The 18,702-nt window shown below is 36.6% G+C and overlaps 1 protein-coding gene across 1 annotated transcript in view; it reads left to right on the top strand.

Annotated features, from left to right (window-relative positions):
• The window catches only part of FRY (FRY microtubule binding protein), a 433,805-nt gene that overhangs the window by 248,861 nt on the left and 166,242 nt on the right, over window positions 1–18,702 (top strand). The window contains 4 exon segments of the mRNA XM_078147059.1: window positions 2,437–2,605; window positions 4,586–4,678; window positions 4,775–4,873; window positions 7,844–7,945. Coding sequence (XP_078003185.1) covers window positions 2,437–2,605; window positions 4,586–4,678; window positions 4,775–4,873; window positions 7,844–7,945 — 463 coding nt within the window.

Genomic DNA, 18,702 nt, shown 5'->3' with positions numbered 1-18,702 from the left:
CTGCTTCATTTGCTTTTCCAATCATATAGTTCCTTAATTATATTTTAATATGACCTTTCACGCCCATCGTCATGATTAGTAATATCTTGCCACTTCGTTGTCCCCACTCTGAGGCTTTCCTTTATCCTTTGGATTGTCTGCATTTTAATTTCTGTGAGATCATAGGCTTTTTGTCCATGTGCCATCATGGAGACAGTATTAATGATAATGAGTCAGGATGCACATGCACAGAAGCGCTGTTCAGTCTTCCAGATGCCACGGATCTGTGATCCAATCCATGTAGGCATTCACTCCTTTCATTCTGGTTATGTTTTTTCCATGCCTTCATATCCAATGTGATTCACGTCTATAGGTCCTCCACAGAGAACCATTTCCTCCCCCCCCCCCCAGCATCCTGGAGGGCTTTGCTGAAGTCTCTATATACATTTCATGAGTACGAGCAAATATTCCTCACATCCTGACAAGTTAGGACCCTGAATTCATTTCTTCAAAGAGACACCACCATACATCGTGTTTATGTTCTACAATTCTGTTATGTTACAGTGTACCTCAGCCACATTATGTATCTTTTTGTGGACTGGCTGAGGAATATAAGTGAAACTACTTTTATGGGAAAGATAGGTTGTTCTCAGATCCAAACAGCCAATTTACAAGTTTTTTCAATTAACTTTGTTCTCAATGGATAGGAGGTAGCCAGATGGCACAGTGCATAGAGAATAGAGTTTGAATCCTGCCTCAAGACATTTGCTAGCTGAGTGGTCCTGGGCAAGTCATTTAATGTCTCTGTGCCTCAGTTTCTTTATCTGTAAAGTGGGGATAATTAATAAAACCTACCTCCCAGCGTTATTATGAGGATCAAATAAGATAGCATATGTCAAGCACTTAGTCAGCCTTAAGGTGTTATATGCATGCTAGTGATTATTTTATTAATAGATGACAAACCCACCTCATTTTCCAATTGTGTATTTCCTCAATGAACCTTGTGCACAGCTCCTTATTAGAAATATGCTGCAGCTTTCTTGTGCCCAATGTACATTGCCCTTTGGGCTTCATACAATTATGATTTCTTAGAGCACAGGATCTTAGTTGGCTTTCCTGGAACTTTTTTTAGCTTATTTTGGTCACTGTATTTTGATATAATTGGTTTCTTTTGTAATCCTAGGTATTTTATTTATGCATTAAAAACATAAATCCCCCCAAATAAGGTGATCATAGCATTTACCAAACCACTAAAGGGTTTCATGACACATATAAGATTAAGAATCTCTGCCTCAGAGATTACAGTGTCACAAGATTTGCATCAATTTGAGCATTTTAGTTGGACATTTATGTCGCAAAAAAAAAAAATGAGCCTTTATACCTTGGAGCAACCTTAGAGTTCTTCAGAACCCTGGGCAGTTTCCCAAAGGCAGCTCAGCCTACTGTCATGCTCCTTTCTGGAATATGCTCACAAAAATTACATAAGTAAAAAATCTCATCATGGGTCATTTCAGTATTTTGTCTTCGACTGTGATACCAATTAATAGGTTAGGGATGCAACTTAAGCATATGAGCTTTTCCATTAGGTAGCCACTATCCATAAATGTATCCTTTTTGAACATATATTTTTATTTATATGCATACACAAAAACACAGATACACACACCACACATATATCAACTACCAGTTAAGACAAGTTACCTAATTTGTCCTAAGACTACCTCATTAAAGCCTCTCAGGAATCCCTCCAGTTCTGGTATTCAAGAATAGTAGTCATTTCATAAGTTATTGTTGATTTGATTTTTTTCAATTACAAGATTTTCCTATAACTTGAAAATAGATTATCAATCAATAGATTACATGTTTTTTTTTTTGAAAAATACAAATTTTGGAATTTGAGGTAGCAATTTGACAGTGGCACCAAAATTCTTCAGGTATGTGTATGCCCTGCATACTGAGGATACCAAGGTCAAAATGAAACCATCCTTGCTCTGAAGCTTGGATTTGATTGGAGGAACTTATAGTCCACTTGCAAAAGCAACAGTGAAGATACATAGGTCTGGCCCACTATGGCATTTCTCATACTCTTACAGCCCTGAAGTTCCAGTGCTTTGAGATCTAGGATTGTAATAGAAAGAACTTCACTCAAAGAAATGGGGTTTTATTTCACGCTCAGCACAATACCTATAAGCAAAAGTCTAGCCATTTAGAAAGAGTCCAGATAACACACATACTTCATCTGCTGAGTAGCTTAAATATAGTACAAGAGAATCCAAAAAAAAATTGGACCTTTCACCAAATCCTGGCCTTTCCCAGAAGGTGGAAATTACCTGTAAACTAAATTAAAACATCCTATTGCCTGGACTCTTTCTCCACTGGACACTCTGTGAAGGAGGTCTGTGTTAAAGGGATTTTCCTATCTGGACTTGACCAAACACATGTGTCTTTTACCCTCAGATTCCCTGCTGTAAAGAAAAAATTCATGGCAGAATTAAAAGAACTCCGGCATAAGGAGCAGAGCCCGTATGTGGTTCAGAGCATTATCAGTTTAATAATGGGTATGAAATTCTTTCGCATTAAAATGTATCCGGTGGAGGACTTTGAAGCTTCTCTTCAGTTCATGCAGGTGAGAGCCTGGGCAGTAAGGCTAATGTGGGATTGACCTGAAGAGTCCATTCCACCTAATTTTTTGTACTGTACATTGGAAGGAAGCTTTGACTTCCCAATGGTAATGGGAGGGAGATGGGGGATGGGTATAGAGAAACCTAAATTCTACTTGAGCACAGAGATCTCTTTTTTCAGTTACCTTGTTGGTGTGTGATAGGCTTTACATCATGCTTCAGAGTAGGATGGTATACTGACAGGTCCCATTGAATTAGTTATTGTTTTTTCCTCTATCTCCCGCTACATTTTCACTGGCTATCTCCCATGCCTGGAATTCTCTCCTTCCTCATTTCTGTCTTTGGGCTTCCTCTGAGACCCAACTAAAATCCTTCTACAAGAAACCTTTCTCAGTTCTTCTTAGTTCCAGTGCCTTTCCTCTGCTGGTAATCTACAATTTATCCTAAAATACTGCTTTTTTGTGCATATTGTTTCCACCATTAGACTATGAGTCCGTCGAATGCAATCGCTGGCACGTAGTAGGCCCTTAATAAATGTTAATTGACTTATAGACTTTTTCTGCTGCATAGATGTTTGCCAGTTGGTCCGGATGGAATTTAATTAGCTTAATACTCCTTATGTCTAATAGTAATTAATATACTATCTAGCCCCTGACGTATATCTGTGAGAACTTCAGATGTGAGCAGAAAGAAATTGTTCTCATTCATGCTATAAATAAGTAGCTGATAAGCATATGATTTAAAAGAGCCCCCATTAAGCTGTATGAGCTTGAATGTAGATAACGTAGTGTTTATCATGGTTTACTTGAAAAAAATTCTTGGTGATGGGAATGTAGTATAGTAAGCAGACATGAAATATAAAGAATAGAATCTGTTTTATCGCGTTCTACTACTGGCTTACTTTGAACCATGGTCCTAATCTGTTGAAAACCTGAATTTTCCCAGCCACAGATGAAGAATATTACTCATACATGTATGAAGTGAACTTGGCTCCATGCCTTGGGTCAAGCCTATGAGTGAGAATAGTGCTATAAATACATAACATAAAATTATTAAAGGGCTACAACAGTTCTAGGAATCTTTACACTCTGTCTTATATCAATAGTTCTCTTTTAGGATAAGTTACTATATTTCAGGCAGAAATATTATTAAGTTATTAGTAAATTGGGGCCTTTCTCATGGTCCCAGTATTAATTAGACATCATATAATGAAAGCATTTAAATGTCTTAAAATTACATGTGTATGATTTAGGATATTATTTCCAAGCAAGCAATCCCTTGTGGAGGCAGTATATTTTGTTGTATGACTAATCTGGCCAGATAATAGAAGAATGGTGTCCTAGTAGTAATCTAGCTGTGGGATCAGCCACATGGAAAGGAAACTCAGGATTGCTGAAAATCCATCATCGGCATGCTGCGCTGACCAGAAACAGATTGTGTGGGGGACTCTTCTTAATGTGTACTCTGAGCCATCAGAACAGACAAATAAGTCAGTGAGAATAACTAAATATCAGTGTGTCCAAAGCCTAAATGTGATATGGCCTCAGGACTCAAGTATAATATAATATCCTCTGCCTATAGATAAAATTCCATATTGTTTGAATAATCTAAGTATCTGTGTTGGCAAAGGAACTGGTAAGTCTATCTGCTGCCAGCAGATGGTTTATTTTAGCACATAAGGTTGAACTAGATTGAAGTAGGAGGAGGTAGAGATGGTGAGTTGGGTAGCACTGTCAAACAGGGATGAGATAATTCTGATTTGGTCCATTTATGGTGACCTTGCTAGTTGACTGATTTTTTTTTTAAACACTGAGATAAATAATTTGAGGATGAATGAAGATTAATATCTTTATTATATGTAATCCTTTTTATAGATAATACAAATACCATATTGAATTATAAACACTTAAGGCTTGTTTCATGTCTTCATTCCAACTTTTCATTGCTTTTTTTGTTTTGTTTTGTTATTCTTTTCTAATTCATAGGAGTGTGCACATTATTTTCTGGAAGTTAAAGACAAAGATATCAAGCATGCGTTGGCAGGTTTATTTGTTGAAATTCTCGTCCCTGTAGCAGCTGTGAGTTACATTTTTCTTCCAATGAATTTCTCAAAGCTAAAGAAGGAAAGTCAACATTTGTTTAATGATATTAATATACATATATCTTTCTTTCAGGCTGTTAAAAATGAAGTGAATGTCCCCTGCCTTAGAAATTTTGTTGAAAGCCTTTATGACACAACACTCGAACTTTCTTCAAGGAAGAAACATTCCCTGGTTAGTAACCATGAGCAAGGAAAAAATTAAAACACCAAGGTATCCCAAGACTAACACTCCTCAACAGAAATCTGTATAGGTAGGAGTCCCACGGACTGTAGCATCGTGGTTCAACAAAGTCTAGTTTGGCATTTCAGCAACAGGCATTTACATTGATTATCTTTTTTGGTTGCATAATTGTAATGAGATTGGACAAGATGATCTCAAAGATCCTTTCACCTTTAAGATTCTAAAATGTTGTATGAGGTTTGCTTTAAGTCATATTTTGCTTAAAAAAAAACCTTTGCGAATCAAAAGCTTCAGCTTTAAAAAACAAAAATTTCTCCTCCTAACACACAAGATTCCTCCCTAGTCAGTTCCTGTTCTGACAAGCAGAGGAGAGACAGGGTGGAGAGGGCATGGGATAGCAGATAGTTGCCTGTCATGAGAGATGTAATGACGCTTGAAAAACTAGTTTGTAGAAAAAGATTTTTTCTGTATGGCACAAATGAAACTTATAAACTAGGAATACCTTCTTCCATTTAGGGCTACTAAGTACTTTTTGATTCAGGATCCCTCTCAAACCTTTACAGAATTTCAGCAGCTGTATTTTTGGTGGTAGCATGGTTGATGGGTTAATGACAGCTTAAAGTTGTTCTAAAGCCAAATTGATGGAATATTAAACAATCTTACATTAACGTATTGCGTCTTATAGTGGCATGTTTTCCTTCTAGTTCAAATAGTATATCATTTTATTTCCATTTATGTTGGCCTTTACTTACTTTGTATCATAGCAAAAGGGTCAATTAAACTGATTCAGTGAACTGGGAACCGCAGTAGCCCTTGTTTATTCTTTGGGTGGCCTTCCACTAACCTTTCTGCCAGCATCTCCCCCAGGAGCTCTGGGTATCTAGATGCGTGCTGGACAAGCACAGTACTGCTTCTGTTTATGTTGATATAAGCAGAGTCTTCTTGTAGCAACATTTGCCATGCTTATTGATGAAATAGCATTCCTTTTGGGAAACTCACTTAATTACGGTAAGTTTGCATGCAGAAAAACCCACACACACCTACATTCAAGACAGAAACCAAATGAATACTAGCAGATGTTTCTGGGGAAATGGGCCAGTGACTACTTTTTATAAACAAGGTTGCATGCATACTTTATTTTCTGTGGTTTGGGAGAGCGGTGTATGGCTTTCTTTTTTCAAAATTCAGTCAGAAGTTATTTAAAATGCTGAATTAGGTTTCCATATTATTAGAGAAATTATTTTATTATTCTTATTATAGGTACTTTTATATTTTAATGCTCCATTCCTTGAGAAAACATAGTTTTGGTTTTTAATATTATTTGGTCCATTATATAATCCCATATAAATTATATCATTTCATTCTGGCTGAGATTCTGTTATAAACTACCATCTTCATCATCAAAAAATATTCATTAAATACTTAATTGTACATGGCATTGTATTAGGCCCTGTACAAAAGAACCAAATGTGCCTGCCCTCCAGAAAGCTAAAATGTAAGATAGATTAGAGGTGTGATTTTTTTTCTATTCTTAATATATTAATGTAATTCTTAATTATACATTATATATTATATAATTATATAGTAATATAGTAATAATATATTAAGATAATTAAGGTATTCTTAATATATTAACATAACCCACCATTAGTAGGTAGGAAGTGTAGCCTAGTAGAACCAACAAGAGTTTTCCTCCATTAGTTATTCTCCCTTGTTTACCATGTGACCTTTGCCAAATAGTACAATGGAAAAGGGTCCTAGGCTTGTGGGGGAGAACGTAGATTCATATCACATATCTCTCACTGATAGAGTATTGCCTGCGTTGCTTTTCTGGGCCTGTTTCTTCATCTGTAAAAACAGCCCTAAATTGGTGATCCTGTATCATTTAACCTTTCAGGACCTCCCTTTCCTCATCAGCAAAATGAGGCAGTCAGAGTCGATGGTCCGAGGTCCTGTCCAGCTCTAAAATTCTATAGTTCTGAATAGGGCGTGTCCTTTGAGTTGGTTTTCTAGCATTGTGATAAAGTTGTTGCAATGTCTTGCTGGACTCCATGGAGTAGACTATAAGTATTTTCAAGATTACTGGCTGGAGTTAGATACATTCACTGACCTTTAAACAAAAGGTAGATAACTTTTATATGAGGAATTAAACCTGTGAATTTGCATTCATTAGTCCACATTCTAGCCAACTGGGATTATTGACAATTGGGAAAGGCAAACCCACTAATAACTGATGAAAGACCGAAAGTCTCGATACATGGTATAACTTTGTAAGAGATCTTGAGGCAGAATGAAGGAAAATGAATAAAATGATCTAGTAGTCAGTCAGTAAACATTTATCAAGTATCCATTATGGTGCTTAATAGGCAGTAGATTAACTGATATATAAAAATACAATTTTCAATATACTTGTGTTTTTCTTATAATACTGAAAAAAGTTAACTATCAAACATGACTTTAATGTTTGCAAAGTGCTTTACAAATATTATTTTATCCTTACAATAGCACTGAAAGGTAAGTGCTATTATTATTCACATTTTACAGATGAAGAAACTGAGGCAGGCAGTGGTTAAGTGATTCAGGATCACACATCCAGTAATTGTATGAGGCTGGATTTCAACTCAGATTGCCTAGATTCTAACTTCTGCCTTCTAGCCACCTCACTGTGTAGCTGCCTATGCTCAGATCCTGCCTTTCTATAGTATTGATATTTCATAGATTTTTCACAATTTAGTTATGAAATTCCTTCATTTCGTTGCGTGAAAATGCCATATTCCATTTGTTCCCACAGTCTCTGTGGAGGAACATTGCCTTTTACATTCTGTTATGCAACAGAATGTTTATTTTGGCTGACACCAGCCGCAGGAGAAAAGGTTATTTTAATAGTTCTAGGGAAACTTGGTTACCTGGTTTGTTGAAATGTAAATAATCTTGTGATGTCTTCTTTTTCTTCCTATTTAGGCTTTGTACCCTCTGGTGACGTGCCTGCTGTGTGTCAGTCAGAAGCAGTTCTTCCTAAACAGATGGCATGTTTTTCTCAACAACTGCTTATCCAATCTTAAAGTTAGTATTTCACTTTCCAAAAAAAAAAACCTAAAACTTTCAGCAAACTAGCTTATGTTTTTGAGATGAGGTTGTAGTGTAATTGTTTCTGAGGGTATAACTGAATATTTGAATGAATGAAAAAGCATATATTAAGTGCTTCCTCTGTGCCAAGCACTGAGCTAAACTCTGAGAATACAAATAGAAAAGCTAAACTGGGCTGTGCTCTTAAGAAGCTCCTACAGTAATGGGAGCAGACAAGAGATATAGGAAATTTCAGCTGCAAGCCAGATGGAAAGATCTCATGGGCTTTTTAATGCAGCAGCAAAGCAGATTATAATGCATCTTCTTTAATGTTATTTCCACTAATAAACTCATATCCATTTCTGATGTTGAACCATTTGATAGCACCAAAGAGTTTAGTGATGAGAATTTTCTTTTCCCAATCTTAAGTAGCTGTGGCTGGCAGGGGTTACAGTTGCGAAGTAGCATCCCTTCAAGGGTTGATCCCTTACATGATGGCTGCAGAGTCTGGGCTGGAAGCTAGGCTGGTGGTTAGGAGGTAGGTGTGTCCAGGGAGTAGTCTGCTTTTCCTAAAGCATTTCAAATTTTCTCTTATTGGGGAAAGATTATTCTGGATTATTTGGGTCATGAAAATAAATAACTCATCATCTTGCCCTTTATCAAAATGTAAATTAAGGAAGTTAAATGAAAATCGTGAGAAATTTCTTTAAAGTTAAAAAAAAGCTATTAAATAACAATAGAAAACTAGCAAGTGGTGGCTATGTAAATTGAGCCATGTTTTTGTTAAATTTAGCTTTTCTTAAAGACAGGTGACTGTTGTAAGCCTATGAACTGCTTTCAGAAGCATTCAGTATTAAAGGGGATATATGCCATAAGCATCCATAAGCTGCTTTACATATAAAAATCATATTCATCACTGAAGCATGGTGATATGTGTTTCAAATTGTCTTTTCTCCTGGTGGTGGTAAAGGGGTGTTTCACCTCATTACCATGGACCTGTATTAGTGAGACAACTGCTTGGGGTTAATGATATCAGTGTGATCAGAGATCCTAACACGATGTAGCCTTGCAACCTGGGCCTCAAGGGCACTACTTTCTATCTATGGGAAAGGGAGACAAGAGGAGAGAAAGACAGGGCAAGTGAAGAAAAGAACATGGAAAGGAAGGGAAGGGCAAGGGAAACACAGAAAAGGTGAAGAAAAAAAAACATGGAAGGGAAGGAAATGAGCATTTATATTGTACCTCCTATGAGCCAGGCACTGTCCTAAGTACTTTGCAAATGTTATTTCATTTTGATCCTTACAATAACACATGAGGTAGGTGCTATTATTATCCTCATTTTACAGTTGAGAAAACCAAGGCAGACAAAAGTTAAGTGACTCATCCAAGTTTTTTTAATTTTGTTTGTTCAATCGTTTTCAGTCGTGTCTGACTCTTTATGACCTCATTTGGGGTTTTCTTGGCAAAGATACTGGAGTGGTTTGCCATTTCCTTCTCCAGCTTATTTCACAGATGAGGAAACTGAGGCAAACAGGATCCTGTACCCAGGGTCACATGATGAAGTAAGTGTCTGAGGATGGATTTGAACTCAGGTTTTCCTAACTCCAGCCCAGGCTTTCTACCCACTATATCACCTAGCTGCTCTGAAGTGTGTATAGCATGTGGTTATGTCTGTCCTAAGGCTCCTCAGAGAAACTGTGAGTCCTCCTTTGATGTGATTAGATGACATATTATTAGTTTGAGTCTAGGAAAATAGTTTCTTCGTAATTAGAGTTCTGTGTTTTCAGAGTACTGGCCAAGGGAGCTTAACAGTTCCTTCCTGTCACTATTATACATGATTCTTTGAAGATATTCCCAATTTATTTTCCTGGCTACATTCTAATTGAGGCAATTATACATAGTTTTTTGAGAATCTCCTAAGTCTGAAAGACTTTCCAGGAAGAAATGACAGGACTTGGTGCCAGATTAGAGGTAAAGGATTAAGGAGACTGAAAAATCCAGGGTGATTCCAGAGGTTCTGGACTTTCATATTTTTTAACTAATTATTATAATTAACTTCAAAATGCTTTAAAACTTTGAGGTTCTAAAATAATCTTAAAGTTAAAATGACATTATTACACTCATAGTGGCAGCTAGGTAGCGTATTTGATAGTGCACTGGGCCTAGAATCAGGAAGACCTGAATTCAAATTCACTCTGAGACATTTATTAGCTTTGTGACCCTGGTCAAGTCACTTAACCTCTGTTTGTCTCAGTTTCTCATCAGTACGATGGGGATAATGATAGCATTGACCTCCCAGAGTTGCTGTGAGGACCAAATGAGATAATATTTGTAAACTGTTTTGCAAACTCAAAGCACTATATTATAAATGCTAGCTATTATTACTGATTAAATGAAATAATAGCCAATATCAACGCCTACTGATATATTTATCATTTGATGTCATGCATAAACTTTGTATTTCCACAGGTGATATTGACTTTCTTTCATAGGGATTGATGGCAATTGATTTCCTAGAATTTTTGAATTTCAGCCTATTTGGTTGGTTATAAATCATGTGGATATGTTTGTACATGCTTCTGTGGTTGGTTTAAGACACTATAATTTTCACAGAGTGCTTAAGATTAATTATGCTATTTTGGCACTTGCTATGATTATAGCCTGGTCTGCATTAGAAAAATTGTCTTTAAGAACTCTAAACTATGAATTGGTATAAAAGGCCAACTACATAATCCAAGGTGAATGCCATTCATTTTCTTCAAACTAGCTGTGAGACCTCAGGGTAGAAATAGCCAAGGAACTAAACTTCTCTCAGTATTTTTGATAATAAAATGTTTTCCAGGATTAGCAACCATTATACTGTCACCACTTTCAAATATTTCATTACTGTGGAATTTGTTTTCTCTACCGACGGCACAATCATAAGTTGCAGAGTGAGGACATTTTTCTCAGTGTTGGCATATAGCAGGTGGTTAACAAATGCTTGATTGATTAATTAGTTTCTCCTCTCTTCAGTTACTTAGTTTTCTTTTCCACTTAAATGATGTCTCTTTCCAGTTTCTTTCTATACACAAACAGAAAGAAATAATTTTGCTTAATAGAAAAAATGAGGTGGGAATGTAAAAGAATAGTCAATAGTGTTGGCTTCTTGAATTTATTCACGTAGAGGTTATTTATGAAGCTAGAGGGAAATATGCTGAACACCATTTTAATGTAGTTAGGGTTTTTTTAATTTATTTTAAATATTGGAATCAAATTCTATCAGCTCAATTTGTCGCTGTGACCAAAAAAAAATTTGATAATTCTAAGCATTAGCAAAAGCAGTTTGGGGACTAGAAAAGCCTAATTTGACCGTTGAGCTGATTGTTTCCAGACATGAGATACAACACAGAGTTTTGGTCACTGCACCCACAGAACAATCCAAAGAAATTAGACGAGCTCAGAGGAAAGTAACTAAACAATCAAGGGGATGAAAAAGATTCTATCTGAAAAGCAGACAAAAAAATATTTAAAACTCTAATCTGGAAAGATGAAGACAGTGAAGCGATGAGCATGAAGGTTTTAGGGCCATGATGATCCAAACCTCAAAATTTTGTAAAATTGCCCGAGTTTTTGTTTTGTTTTATTTTGCTTTAAAAACCACAAACATTATTAAGCATCTGCTGTTTCTTCAGAATAGTGCTGGTCACTGTGGTGACTACCAAAGATGTATAAGACACAGCCCCTGCCCTCAAGTTGCTCACAATCCCTAGGCAAAAAGTGAAGCAGAAGATAGTATGGCCATCTCCATTTTCATTCGAGGATGATGAGTAGGACAGACAAGTGGAGGAATTTAGCTCTTGAGAGAGAGAGAGACCAACATGTGTTAGCCTGCTTCTGGCACCCCCTCAAACCTTGAAGGAGGTAGTTTGAGAAAAGTTAAAGGAAAAAGTAATAAACTTATTGAATTCACTGCTACAAAGCTAAAAATAGAGAAACATCCATAGTGAATGATAGTACTCTATCTCTCACTTAAATATAACCCAGAAGTCAACAGAAATTTAAAAAAAACCAGATTATCTTAAAAGTAGTTATGAATGTAGGGGAAAAAAAGCCTATAACTCCTTATGTATCAGTAAATACTCAGCAAGGAAGGAACTGCTGGCAGGGGTAAAAAAAAGGCTTTGGAAGCATGTGTGTGTGTGTGTGTGTGTGTGTGTGTGTGTGTGTGTGTGTGTGGTTTTTTGTTTTGTTTTTGTTTTGTTTTTCTGATTAGCTTCAGTACTTTTTGGAATTTGGAGCCCAAATGATATCATTTCTTAGGGCACTACCAAGCCCACCCCATTCTGCTTGTTCTTCTTTCCACATGCTGCCCTCCACCCTGCTGGGTAATCATTGACTTCAGCATCCACAGAACAACATGCACAGTGTTAAGATTCTGAATGTTTGACTTTGGCAGTCATCTTTGGTTTATTCAATGTGGGCAAGGCATCTAGGTGGTAGGTTGAAATATAGCAGTATATAAGTGTACCATTACAGTAAAGCTCTCTAGCTTTCAAAGAAAACAACAAATCTTAGCCTGCACGTTAATTTCCTATCAATACCTTGGTTTATTCTCAGGATTTGTCTGTCAACAGCAGACTGCTATTACAGGACAAATGCATATTCTTGAATATTAACACTTAATTATTTTAGCCAGTCTTGCAGCATTAATATGCCATATAAAGTAATGAGAAATACAGAATGTCATCTTCTTAAAGGTGCAGGCTGTAATAGTGATCCTGAGCCGTTATTCACCAGTTTCTTTGGTTCTTTTCTTTATTTTCCACCTAAAAATTGAGCAAATGAGAGATTATGAAAAAACACAGTGGATGAAGCACTTTGCCATACATACTATGACGAATTCTAAAAGAGGAGAGACAGGGTTTGGGCATTTACTCTCACCGGTATTTCATTATTTGTATAATATTTATGAAGTGTTCTCACTGACACAATGCATTAGGCTCTATTGCCTGCCTGCCTGCCTTTCCTTCACAATTCATGGGGTTGGGGGAGTTTTCCATACCACCATAATATTAGAGAAATTAATATTAATTTTTCCACTGAGAAATTATATATTTTTTAAACTCCTAGGATAAGAAATCTTTTACCCCTTCTCCTTAATCGCAAGATAAATAGGGGTAATGATAAATAAGGATAATAGGCATTATAATAGGGATAATGATACGCTTCTTCCCATCTAAAGATGAAACTGATATCTCTCAATAGGATATCCACTTTGAGTTGTTTCCTCTGTAGTAATGATGGCTTATGTTGAATGATTCACAATCTCTCATCCTACCTCACTGGTAGTAATGATAATAATACTTTGCCCTTTTAGAGTTTCTCCCAGATTTTGACACAGATTCTTATTAGTAAATCCTGAATTCAAATCTGGCCTCAGATGCTCATCTGAGTGACCTTGGGCATTTCACTTGACCTCTATTTGCCTCAGTTTCCTCACCTGTAAAGTAGGGTAATACTAGCACCTACTTCTCAGGGTCATTGTGAGGATCAAATGAGATAATAGTAATAAAGCACTTAGCACAGTGCCTGGCACATCATAGGTACTATATAAATATTTGCTGTCATCATTTTTTAAAAATAACATTCAGAGGACATGCAGGGAGTAATAGACAGATACGTCATGGTAGGCATGAACAACCTGCCACACATTACTAGTGAGAAATGGTTCAGGATTAGGAGTATGAAGGATGTCCAAAGACATATACTAAAGAAATGTATGGACTTCCGCTTCCGGGAGCCAAGATGGTGGAGTGAAAAGGTCTCTCAGTCTCCCCTATCAGCCTCTGAAAACCCAGAAAATATCACCCCAGAAAAAAAAACCCTGGAACAGCAGAACTAGAAGAAAGACGGGGAGCAGCAGTACAGCAGCCCAGCAAACAGGTCTCCCAGTGCTTCAGCAAAAATAAGGGAGGCAGCTACAAGGGGCCCAGGTGGATAAGCACCCTGCAGCATTCATCTGAAAGGAGGTGAAGAAAGCAACCTAAAGGCTTCCTAAAGCCCCAGCCTTGCTGGTTCCAGCCCAACACCAGGGGAGCTGTCGGAGTCCTGCAGCCTCCAATTATGAAGAAATCCTGAAGCCCAGGTGGTAGAGCAGGCAAACACCAACACCTGGACCTCAAAGTGCTTCAGTGAGTGTTGGGGGAATCAGTGGAAACCAGCTCAGAAAACCACCAGGTTCCTCAGCACTCTACCACAAAGGAATCTCCCAGTGCATTAGCAGAAATGAGGGAGACAACACTGCAGGGGCCCCAGGCAGATAAACACCCTGCAGCATCCCATTTAAAAGGAGCTGAAGAAGCTAAAGGAAAGGAAAAGCAGGCAACCTAGAATTGCCTGAAAGTTCCAGCCTTGCTGATTCCAGCCCAACATGAGGTAAGCTGCCAGAAACCTACAGCCTCCAATTGCCCAACATAAGAGGCCCCAGCCACAAAGCCAGTGACCAAGACCTAGGCTCCCAACACAAGAAGCTTGGGTCAGTACCCTCTGTCCCCAGCAGGAGAGCTCAATCTCTTTAAAGGCCAGGGAATAAAGAAACACCATGAGTAAAAAGAAACGTACCATAGATTCATATTATGAGAAGAGTGAAGATCAAGACAGAAATTCTGAAGAGGACAACATTGTCAACAAACCCACATCTGCAACACAAAAGGGAATATGAACTGGTCTGAAGCCCAAAAAGCCTTCTTAGAAGAGCTCAAGAAGGATTTTAATAGTCAAATGAGAGAGGTAGAAGAGTCCTTCAAAAATACAATTGGCCAATTGGAAAAAAAATCACTGAAGAAAAAACAAGTCCTAAAAAACACAATTGGCCAATTGAAGAAGGAAGGACAAAATAAAATAAAGAAAGAAGAGTACACTGAAGAAAACAAGTCCCTAAAAAACACAATTGGCCAGTTGAAGAAGGAAGTACAAAAACTAACAGAAGAAAACAATCTGTTAAAAACTAGAATTGGACAAATGGAAACTAATGTCTCTATGAGAGAGCAAGAATCAGTCAAACAGAAACAAAAAAATGAAAAAATAGATGAAAATGTAAAATACCTCACTGGTAAAACAACCGACCTGGAAAATCGATCAGGAGAGACAATTTAAAAATTATTGGACTACCTGAAAATCATGATGAAAAAAAGAGCCTGGACAGTATCTTTCAGGAAATCATAAAGGAAAACTGCCCAGAAGTCCTAGAACCAGAAGGGAAAATAACCATAGAAAGAATCCACCGATCACCACCTGAAAGAGATCCCAAATTGACAACACCAAGGAATATAATAGCAAAATTCCAAAATTACCAGATGAAAGAGAAGGTGCTGCAAGCAGCCAGAAAGAAACAATTTAAATATCATGGAACCACAGTCAGGATTACACAGGACCTTGCAGCTTCTACATTAAAAGACTGAAGGGTGTGGAACATAATATTCTAAGGCAAAGGAGCCTGGAATGCAGCCAAGGATCAATTACCCAGCAAAAATGAGCATCATTTTTCAAGGGAGGAGGTGGATATTCAACAAATAGGGACTTCCAAACTTTCCTGATAAAAAGACCAGAGCTCAACAAAAAATTTGATCTTCAAGTACAGGACTCAAGAAGGACTTAAAAAGGTAAATGGGACAGAAATACAATATGTTGTTAATAAGGGGGGGGGCTGTTTAAACCCCTACAAGGGAATATGACACTTGCAACCCTTGAGAACTGTATTGTTATTACACCATGTTAAAGGAGTATACATAAAGAGGGTGGATATTAGTTGACTTTGATGTAATGATAAAAAAAAATCTAATCAAGTGGGTTAAATGGATCCAAATAAGTGGATCAATCTGATCTTAGAAAATGTACTGAGAAAGGAGGAGGCAGACAAGGGTAAATTACATTACAGGAAAAGACACAAAATCCTATTACAGCAGAGGGAAAGGGAGGGGGCATTGTTTGAACCTTACTCTCATCAGATTTGGCTCAAGAAGGGCATATACATAATCAGTTAGGTATAGAAATCTAACTTGCCCTATAGGCAGTAGGAGGGAAAAGGGGAAAGAAAAGGGAGGGGGAAAGAAAAGGAGGGGGAAAGAAGGGAGGGAAGAAGCAGTAAGAGTAAAGGGGAAGAAAAGGGAAAGGGATAATAAAAGGGAGGAGGGACTGAAGGAGGCGTGGTCAAAAGCAAAACACTAGTGAAGGGGGAAAGGAAAAAGGAGAAAGAAAAGCATAAATGGGGGGAAAAGGATGGAGAAAAAGACACAGATAGTAATCATAACTGTGAATGTGAATGGGATGAACTCTCCCATAAAACAAATGGATTGCAGAATGGATTAAAAACCATAATCCTACAATATGTTGTTTACAGGAAACACATTTGAAAAAGAGTGACACATACAGGGTAAAGGTAAAAGGCTGGAGCAGAATATATTATGCGTCAGCTGAAGTAAAAAAAGCAGGGGTAGCAATCCTGATCTCAGACAAAGCAAAAGCAAAAATAAATCTAATCAAAAGAGATAAGGAAGGAAACTACATCCTGCTAAAAGGCACCATAGACAATGAAGTAATATCATTACTAAACATATATGCACCAAATGGTATAGCATCCAAATTCTTAGAGGAGAAGTTCAGGGAGTTACAGGAAGAAATAGACAGCAAAACTATACTAGTGGGGGACCTGAACCTCTCTCTGCACTAGATAAATCTAACCACAAAATAAACAAGAAAGAAGTTAAGGAGGTGAATAGAACATTAGAAAAGTTAGGTATGATAGACCTCTGGAGAAAACTGAATGGGGATAGAAAGGAATATACTTTTTTCTCAGCAGTACATGGCACATACACAAAAATTGACCATGTACTAGGGCATAAAAACCTCACAATCCAATGCAGAAAGGCAGAAATATTAAATGCATCCTTTTCAGATCATGATGCAATAAAAATTATATGTAATAAAGGGCCATGGAAAGATAGACTAAAAAAAATTGGAAACTAAATAATCTAATCCTAAAAAATGATTGGGTCAAACAACAAATCATAGAAACAATCAATAATTTCATTCAAGAGAATGACAATAATGAGACAACATACCAAAACTTGGGATGCAGCAAAGCAGTTCTTAGGGGAAGTTTTATATCTCTAAATGCTTACATAAATAAAATAGAAAAAGAGGAGATTAATGAATTGGGCATACAACTAAAAAAACTAGAAAAAGAACAAATTAAAAATCCTCAACTAAACACCAAATTAGAAATATTGAAAACCAAAGGAAAAATTAATAAAATTGAAATTAAGAAAACTATTGAACTAATAAATAAAACTGGTTTTATGAAAAAACCAATAAAATAGATAAACCTTTGGTTAATTTAATTGGAAAAAAAGAAAGAAGAAAACCAAATTACTAGTATCAAGAATGAAAAGGGAAGCTACCACCAAGGAAGAGGAAATTAAAACAATAATTAGGAATTATTTTGCCCAACTATATGCCAACAAATTTGACAATCTTAGTGAAATGGATACATATTTACAAAAATATAAATTGCCCAGATTAACCAAAGAGGAAGTAAAATACTTAAATAACCCCATCTCAGAAAAAGAAATTGAACAAGCCATTGATGAACTCCCTAGGAAAAAATCTCCAGGGCCAGATGGATTTACATGCGAATTCTATCAAACATTTAAAGAACAATTAATTCCAATACTATATAGACTATTTGGGAAAATAGGTGAAGAAAGAGTCTTACCAAATTCTTTTTATGATACAAATATGGTGTTGATACCTAAACCAGGAAGAGTCAAAATAGAGAAAGAAAATTATAGACCAATTTCTCTAATGAATATAGATGCAAAAATTTTAAACAAAATACTAGCAAATAGATTGCAGCAACTTATCACAAGAATAATACACTATGACCAGGTAGGATTTATACCAGGAATGCAGGGTTGGTTCAATATTAGGAAAACTATCAGCATCATTGAGCATATCAACAAAAAACCAACAGAAACCACATGATCATCTCAATAGATGCAGAAAAAGCTTTTGATAAAATACAACACCCATTCCTATTAAAAACACTAGAAAGCATAGGTATAAATGGAGTCTTCCTTAAAATAATAAATAGCATTATCTAAAACCTTCAGCAAGCATTATATGTAATGGGGACAGGCTAGAAGCATTTCCAATAAGATCGGGGGTGAAACAAGGATGTCCATTATCACCACTGTTATTCAATATTGTACTGGAAATGTTAGCTTTAGCAATAAGAGAAGAAAAAGAAATTGAAGGCATTAGAATAGGCAAAGAAGAAACAAAGCTATCACTCTTTGCAGATGACATGATGATATACTTAGAGAATCCTAGAGAATCAAGTAAAAAACTACTTGAAATAATAAGCAACTTTAGCAAAGTTGCAGGCTATAAAATAAACCCACATAAATTATCAGCATTTCAATATACCAACAAAGCCCAACAGCAAGAGATAGAAAGAGAAATCCCATTTAAACTTACTGTAGACATTATAAAATATTTAGGAGTCTACCTACCGAAACAAACCCGGGAACTCTATGAACACAATTACAAAACACTTTTCACACAAATAAAATCAGATCTAAATAATTGGAAAAACATCAGTTGCTCATGGGTAGGCCGAGCTAATATAATAAAAATGACAATCCTACCTAAGCTAATTTACTTATTCAGTGCCATACCAATCAAACTACCAAGAAATTATTTTATAGAATTAG

The sequence above is a fragment of the Phascolarctos cinereus genome, unplaced genomic scaffold, assembly GCF_003287225.1.
Source record: "Phascolarctos cinereus isolate Bilbo 61053 unplaced genomic scaffold, phaCin_HiC Scaffold_726;HRSCAF=1367, whole genome shotgun sequence".
Lineage (NCBI taxonomy): Eukaryota > Metazoa > Chordata > Mammalia > Diprotodontia > Phascolarctidae > Phascolarctos > Phascolarctos cinereus.
The sequence above is the reverse complement of the archived record's forward strand: the minus strand, read 5'-3'. Positions and strand labels throughout refer to the sequence as shown.